General features: G+C 45.3%; 1 protein-coding gene across 1 annotated transcript; it reads left to right on the forward strand.

The window, feature by feature from the left end:
* Positions 1-4707: 4707 nt before the first annotated feature.
* On the forward strand, positions 4708-7354 carry LOC135369156 (putative nuclease HARBI1). The gene is made up of 5 exons (XM_064602813.1): positions 4708-4891; positions 5113-5382; positions 5446-5511; positions 6427-6519; positions 7314-7354. The coding sequence occupies exons 1-5, from the start codon at positions 4708-4710 to the stop codon at positions 7352-7354; spliced, it is 654 nt and encodes a 217-aa protein (XP_064458883.1).
* Positions 7355-8334: the final 980 nt, after the last annotated feature.

An 8334-nucleotide genomic window follows, 5' to 3' on the forward strand; every position in this document is an offset into this window, starting at 1 on the left:
AAAGGGCAATTTAAAATGCCTCACTCAATTGACTACTTTTCATAGCTTACACCTTGACAGGTGTTTTTTGTCCTAAAATTGTTTCATTGCCAAAATCTACGAGAATGACCGTCATGACATTAACAAGTTTCAACTGTATACCAAGTAATAACAAACATGTGCTTACATTTTCTGCAATCAAGATGTGAATTACATTGTTGAGTTGCAGGCTTCAGTGAAAAATCACTGCTTGTGATGTCACTGCTGAGTGAGTACGGCACTGCTAGTGACGCAACATGTGATTCCAGTGTCTTCCACCCCACCCCATGTTATTTCGTGAGCAATTAGCATCAGAATCAATGAGCTTGCATGATGCACTTATGAAGGGTAATTTTATGTGTGACGATAAACACACTGCAGTGCTAATTTACAATGTAGTTCGTGGCTGTGGAGCACACTCATATTCAGTATGCCATGTGAACTAGAGGAGCATTTTCTGCCATAAACATTAGATAAGCAAAGACCCCCAAAAATGTAAGCACTGTTTACGTGCCTTTGACAACCTGCATTTTTATTACTGAGAGGCCCTCATCGTAGCTAAAGGGGAGGGGCGCTGGCAGTGTGGCGCATGTTCATAAGATGTAGAACCAGAGACACAGAAAACGATTGACAGCATATCATGATCTCAATCATGTCACTGCGTCCGTGTTTCTGTCTCCTGTTCTGCATTTGTTAATCTTTTTGTGTAGTTGCTGGATTTTAGCCCAACAGCAGGGGTCAGCAATTAGAGAACATCCAGAACATGCAAGGCATACATTTCCTCATTCTCCGCATTCCTCATTCAAGTAACGTTGAAGAAGTAACCATGCGAAGAAACAATACAACAGTGAAGCTGGCTTCAGTACACTACAACATGTCACATGTAACAATATACAATATGCCTTAGTGTTTCCCAAACCATGTGCCAGGACCCCCATTGAGGCAGCGATAGCCCAAATGGGGCCCAAGGGAAAGCAGACGAAGTGAGCGCAATATGCCACAAAACCAAGGAAACTACCTCTCTACGACTGCATTATATTGAAGTTGTTTTACAAAAATGCAAGTTCAGTTCAGCGCACAATCAGTCGGGAAACAAGCTAACTCGCAGCAATGCTTTCAATCAAGTGTGTCGCAGTATTCCTCACTGTATCATGACGAGACTGTGGACCTACATCAGACGCTACTTGCACGCACTAGTATAACATTCATATTTCTTTATTTACTTATTTCGAGAACCCCAAGGGTCCGGAGGACATTACATGGGGGGTGGGAACTGGAGCGTAAGATACATTTACAGCAACTTGATAGAAACAAACAAGCAAGCAGAAAAGGACAACACAATTAGCAGTAAGTAAACAGGAAAATAAAGAAACGACGACAGTACAAACTTATATGAACACAAGTATTAAAGCGTGAAACAGGGAGTTCGTTAACATAAGTACAGATAATTAACAAATATGATAAGGGGGAGGTGAAAAATTTCATAGCAACTGACATACAAGCGTGATGGTCTTGTGGGTGGAGTGAACGGGGCAGGGTGTTACAAAATACTGTATGCTCGATAGTAGTTGTGAGAGGTGATGGGAGGTTGTTCCATTCGATGGCAGTTGAACAAAAGAATGATCTGGATAATGCATTGGTATTACAATGAAAGCGTTTGACCTTATTAGTGTGGTCGATGCGAGGAAAAATGACACTCGGGCAGGTGATGGGCGGTGGCAAGATGAAAAAGAACCACTGGAAGAGGGCTAACTTGGCAAGACGGCGACGATGTTTGAGTGAGTCGAAATTAAGATTTGATTTTAATGCGGTTACAAGGGATCGAATTAGTAGTCGTTGGAAATGAAACGGGCAGCCTGATTCTGGATGGCTTCTATGGCGTCGCAGAGATACTTTGGGGGAGCATCCAAATAGGTGATGCATACTCCAGCTTGCTTCGTACAAGAGCTGTGAAGGTTAGGAGCTTAAGAGGCCGCCAACCTGAGGGTGCGTCTAAGAAAGCCTAGGGAGCGAGAAGCGTTAGTTATTATGTGGTTGATGTGCTGGATCCAAGTTAGGTTGGAGGAAAGGTGGATTCCAGGATATTTGTAAGAATCTGGTCAGGTTAATGTGATATCACTTAGAATGTAGGGGAAGGGAGGAAGACAGGAGACCCGTCTTCGAGAAAACGACAAAATGCGACACTTTGCAATGTTCAGAGGCATTTGCCACTCATTGCACCAACGCCGGATTAGTTAAAGGTCGCTTTGTAAGGTTAGTTGGTCAGAAGGAGAGAGGATTTGCCTGTACACTACACAGTCGTCAGCAAAGAGACGAATCGTGGAAGATATGCCTGAAGGAAGGTCATTTATAGAGATAAGGAAAAGGAGAGGGCCGAGGACTGAACCCTGAGGGACACCAGAAAGCACAGGTACATTTAGGAATAGGTGGTTGTTGCAAGTAACAAATAACGTACGATTAGTCAAAAATTGAGCTATCCAACTGACGACACACGGGTTCAGGTTAAGCAGATAGGGTTTGTATAGAATCTTAGAGTGCGGCACCATATCGAAGGCCTTGCGAAAGTCTAAGAAAGCGGTCTGATTATTATTGTCCGCGTGGAGAAAGATGTCGTGAACAAAACTGGCTACTTGAGTTTCACACGAAAAGAGGTTTCGAAACCCGTGCTGCAAGGGATAGAAGAAGCAGTTTTCTTCAAGGTACTTAACTACGTTGGAGTATGCGTTTGAGAATTTTACATACACTAGAAGTGAGTGAAATGGGGCGGTAGTTATTAACGATGTGGCAGCTGCCTGATTTGTGAATAGGGACAATCTTCGCCGTCTTCCAGTCCTGCGGTATGGTAGAATCATGGAGTGACTGAGTAAATATGCAACGTAGAATCTTGCTGGAAATAGATCTCGTGTTGTATAGAACCTTCGGGTTAATAGAGTCCGGACCAGCACTTGACGACAGCTTAAGTGACACAATGATTTTACAAATGCCATGAATGCTGATATGAAGGGGGACCATAGGTGACGAGGCGATTACTGATAATGGAGTTTGGGTGTACCTGTTATCGGTGTTGAAAATGGATGAAAACAAGGAACCGAAAGCGTTGGCGCAGTCGTTGTCGACTGATAAGGTGGGATTTTGGTGGAGATAAAATTTTCCAAAATTGTTTTGGTTTAGCAAGAGATAAATTGATGTTCTGAGGCTGGAACAACATAGAAGGGACAGATACAAACAAAGCCTCAAATTGCCTAAGAAATCAACGATGAAAGATGAAAGTCACTGAAAAGGTTAGCCAGCTGTAGGGATCGAACCCACATCTTCTGGATTCCGGAATCCAGAAGATGTGGGTTCGATCCCTACAGCTGGCTAACCTTTTCAGTGACTTTCATCTTTCATCGTTGATTTCTTAGCCCATGATACGTCGTCGCCAAGACGCTTTGCCTTCCTGAATAAACGCTTTTTCCTGGTTAGCAAGATTTTAAGACTTTTCGTGAACCAAGGATTGTGATCATAAGATTTCACTCTTATCTTTGGAACATTGTACTCGGTAAGGTAGTTTATGTTGTCACGAAAGAGGGACCAGTTATCCTCAATGGAGTGAGGCAAGGTGCCATGAAATGAATTTTCATACAGAGCTTCAAGAGCCACGTTGATGGCTTGGAAGTTAGCTCGACTATAATCGTATATGGTTTTATTGTTGAATTTATGAACATTTGGACTACTTGAAGAGATATCTTAGAAAACGGCATTGTGGTCACTAAGACCATCAGTGACATGCCAAGAAGTGATGTGCTCAGGATGGGAGGTTAAAACCAAATCAAGGATTGACTGCGTGGCATGAGTTATTCGGGTAGGATGTGGAACGACATGCGATAGATTAAATGTAAGGCATAAATCCACAAACCGATCAAAGAAAAGAAATCACAAATCACAACGACCAGCAGTCTTCACTTCATGAAACCGTACCCTCGTGAATTACAGGCACGGATATCACGGTCAAAGGGGAAAAGTCACCACAAGTCACAGTAGTCCGTAAATTAGTAAATTACGCGCACGGTCAAAACGATCCAGATAAACGATCGATCTCTCCGATGGCGACACCGAGCAGGCGCACGCGATCTGAACAGGTAAATCAACCACGATCCTTCGTTCAACACCACGCTGGCCTACAGCGCTACCGCGGCTTCTCTTGGCATTGCATATCATCCCCTTGCGCCACCACACTTCCGGAAGTCAAGTGTCCAAAGCCCCGCGCGAGACTTCGCCCACTACATCGTATTCCTCCTCTAGCCGCCGCCGGAACGCCCGCTCCCCATGGCGCGCTCTCATTGGCTCATTTTGGAGCGACCACGCCCCCCTCCCGTGACTCCGCCCTCTCTCCCGGCCCCGAAGGCTATGCCCAATGCCCATCTCTGTTGATGCACCCACGAATCCACAGGAAGACTGCCGAAGCTCTCCCACTCGTGTTAAGTACCTGTAGCTTGAACTACAAACAGTTTGGTGTACACTCCACAAAACGAGAACAGCTGATTGCTGATTTCATGGGACCCTCGTCGTCACGTGCAGTTAAAGCGGCGTTGCTGGCCTCTTTCACACCGTCACTGCGCTTCTCGGTAACCGTCACCGGGGTGAGGGTGACAGACGACGGAAATCTTCGCGTCGTTCGTCGCCAGTGAGCGTCGCCAACCCAGAAAAATGGCGGAGCTCTACGCTTTCATCGCTGATGTTGGCATATGTGAAGAAGAAGTCATCCGCGTATTTCGTCCTCACGTTGACGCACTGGCGGCCCTCTCAGACGATCAGTTTGTTGCACACTTTCGGCTCTCCAAAGATGCAGTACGAGAGGTGTGCAGCGCCGTTTCGGATGACTTGAAGCGACGTACGTATCACCTCCTTTTTTTTTTTTTTTTCATTTGAACCGAGGTTGTTGTCATCGCCTTCTAAACGAATTTTGTGCATTATAAATGTAAGAGAGAAGGAGATACATAAGCACAAGTGGAATAAGTAGTGTAATGTGGCATACGCACAAACTTTGATTCTCTCGCGACTTAAAAGCGAGATTAATCATTGCTTTATGCCAAGACACTGTTCCTCTTACAGTGCAGCAGTGGCGCTCCACTACACTCTCCGTGGAACAGAGAGTACTAATGGCACTGAGATTCTATGCGACGGGTGCCTTCCTCGATACCATTGCACATGAAGAATACTTCAGCACAACAAAGCGACCCGTGTCGGAAGCAATTCATGATGTAAGCTGGGCGATCATAAAGAACCTGGCACCAAGATACCTACGTTTTCCTACAACACCAGACGAGAAGCTTGCTGTGAAGCGTGGGTTCTACGATATAAAAGGCCTGCCTGGTTGCCTTGGTATGTGACGTAAATGCATGCACCCATGTTGTACTTCTGTTCTTAATGGGAAGTTTCTTGCAGGTGCTGTTGATGGCACAGTCATCGCAATCATTGCGCCAAGTACTAGGGATCCACGCTTTGTCGATGGTAATTATTACAGCCATAAGGGGTACCATGCATTGAACGTGCTAGGGGTAGGCAGAAGTGAATTGAATTAGATTACGTACTTCTAAGGTTATGGAATAACTCCAGCTGAGTAAGCAACGGTATGAGCAGAGTTTCATATTGGCAGGTGTGTGACGCCAACCGTCGAATACTGCACATAAATGCACGGTACCCAGGAAGCTGTCACAACGCTGCCATCTGGAGCATGCGCAGGCTTTGTCAGAGGGCTTCAGCCCTTTTTGCAGAAGGAGAATGGCTGTTGGGTGAGTTAAGGATGTCGTCACACAAAAATGAATAGTACGCAAAGCTGGGATACCTATTTGCGTAAGTAACATAGAAGGTGATGCAAACACCTCATTCCATCGTTGTTGCTGTTGATGCAAACCGTGAAAGGGCTGAGAAACATTTTGAAGAAGATAGACCAAAATGTACAATATTTTTGGCATTTGTGATGATTTGTGATCGGCAAATGTGATGCTTTTAATAGTTCAACTGTATTAGTTGCAATAACTGTTACAAAACGTTTTTTTTTTCACTTTAACATTTATGCTGTGACAAGTACAATCACAAAGAAGGAACTTGGTTACAGAATGAATATGAAACGGATAACATTTCGTCTTCCTGCTCTCTTCACGGGTGACCTCGGATACCGCCTCGAGCCCTGGCTCCTGACCCCGTTTCGGAGTCCTGCAACAGAAAAGGAGGAAGCTTTTAATAAGGCTCACAGCAGCACTAGAGTTCGAATTGAGCAGTGCTTTGGTGTGCTCAAGATGAGATTTCGATGTCTACAACGTTACCGCACACTGCATTTTGCTCCGGACCGTGCTTGCAACATTATTACGGCATGTGCTGTTCTTCATAATATGTGCCTTGCTTACAATTTGCCCGAACCAACAGAGGAGAGTGAAGTAGTAGCTGCAGAAAACAACAGCGACCTTGAGGAAACTGATGACGAGGATTGGGAAACTGGGAATGACCCTACCAGCGAGAGTGAGACTCTCACATCACAGGGAATGCGCTTTCGGCAGAGAATTGTACACAGATACTTTTAGAAAAACGTGAAAAGAACATGGAGTCTTTATCAACATAACTAAAAGCTTGTTTTGGTCTGGTATAAGTTATTTTCAGTTCAGTATGCTTATTGCTGCATAATTTTTTGTGCTACTTGTATATCGAATTTTTATTTGTAGAACTGGAGAGTCACGAATCCAGCCATACTCGAAAAACAAACCTATAAACAGTGTGCTTACACAAAATGGCCTCGATGTGCTCAAACTTTGTTAATATACATACACAGGAGCTGTTGAAATGTCACACAACTTCGGAGAGGTGGGTTGGCTTCGTGTGCCACTGAATTCAGGATGGACCCCTTTTAGCGTGTGTTTTTCTATAGCCATATGTACATTTGGGGCGAAGCATAAAGATGTGTGTGCATGCTTTGCGCTGCTTGTCTGTAACATCTATTTTTTTTCCATTTCCCAATTACTACTCTACCTTGGTACATCAACATGAAGATGTATTAGTATCGCACCTTATCTTACAATGACTACCAAAGTGGGAACTTACGTGCTTACGTGTCCCTTTGTCGTTCCCTGTTTAGTATATGTGTGACGAGCTCTGTCAGGGGCCCGACCAGTGGTGTCAGGAGCTGCACACAGAAAGTCTGATTTAATTTTTTTTGTGTGTGACACTGGCGGCACAATGGCCCTGATTATGAGGACGATAACTAACAAAATTACGAAACTAGAATAGTATAGATGAATTTTCATTTTCACCTTACGCAGCTGCGCCACTTGGGTCACCAACCTCTCCTGCACTTCAATGATTTGGTTCGCAACAGGTGGTGGAACCCTCCTACGCCTTCTGCGGCACGCTCGTGGTCGTTCCACACGAATATGCCACAGTAGCTGTGGCACCTTGTGGCGGGTTTGCATCCTCCATGGTGGGGGTGACCGAGATGGAGACACCCGGGCGGGAGGTTGCTGGCTGGGGGCTAGCCAGATTGGGCACTGGCGTGCTTCTTTCAGGGACGGTGTCCTGTAAAAGCGGTAAAAAAAAGCGGTCTTTGAATTGGGAATATATGATTGGTGTGCATACCTCAAGTACACGGCCCTCCTCTGCTAGTTGGGGAGGGGCCTGCAAAACCGTACAGTTTGCATGCTATAAAGTACATGATGAAATTATTTTATCTCTGTTCAGTAATCATGCAATATAAAAGTTCACCGCAGATAGGTTTGACATGGAGCACATGTAATGTGACATAGTACACTTACTTCTGGTGGTAGCAGTTCGCCGTCTTCGGTAAGGTTTGCGCCACCAGCAATCCCTACCACCGTGTCCCAGCCAACGAAGGCCATTACGCGAGAGTCCAGACCCTGGAGACAAGACGCGACGTCCACAATGCGTGCCACGTCTTCCTCCCCAGGCTCTGTCCCCTCGCGTAATTCCATGCCACCTCCACGACCAGTCGCCGTCATGCCGCAGATACTCGCCCGTACATTTCTGCGGACACGGTACCGCCAGTTTCTCCGCAGTACCTGCCACCCGCCAGCGTTTTTCACAATGCCTCCTAGGGCATTTAGGGTCGACGCGATATCGTCCCACTTTTTCTTTCGGTCCTGCTTGGTTTCCCCTGGCTGGAACGTACGGTTATTACACAGCTCAGGGTATTGTTCCATGAACGCAAGCAACTGCATCTTCTCCGACATTTCTCCTTCTCTTTTTTCTCTTTTTTATTATTTCTCTATTATTATTTCTCTTCTCCGACTCTTCTCTCAGCCTCCGACATTGCCATACTTCTGAAAT

Source organism: Ornithodoros turicata, chromosome 9, assembly GCF_037126465.1.
Source record: "Ornithodoros turicata isolate Travis chromosome 9, ASM3712646v1, whole genome shotgun sequence".
Taxonomy (NCBI): Eukaryota; Metazoa; Arthropoda; class Arachnida; order Ixodida; family Argasidae; genus Ornithodoros; species Ornithodoros turicata.

What these genes read in the sequence shown, in the direction of transcription:
- LOC135369156 (XM_064602813.1), top strand. Translation starts at nt 4,708, where the DNA reads ATGGCGGAGCTCTACGCTTTCATCGCTGATGTTGGCATATGTGAAGAA. An exon ending in TTCGGATGACTTGAAGCGAC is followed by an intron (nt 4,892 to 5,112) that starts GTACGTATCACC and finishes TTCCTCTTACAG; the next exon opens with TGCAGCAGTGGCGCTCCACT. An exon ending in AGGCCTGCCTGGTTGCCTTG is followed by an intron (nt 5,383 to 5,445) that starts GTATGTGACGTA and finishes AGTTTCTTGCAG; the next exon opens with GTGCTGTTGATGGCACAGTC.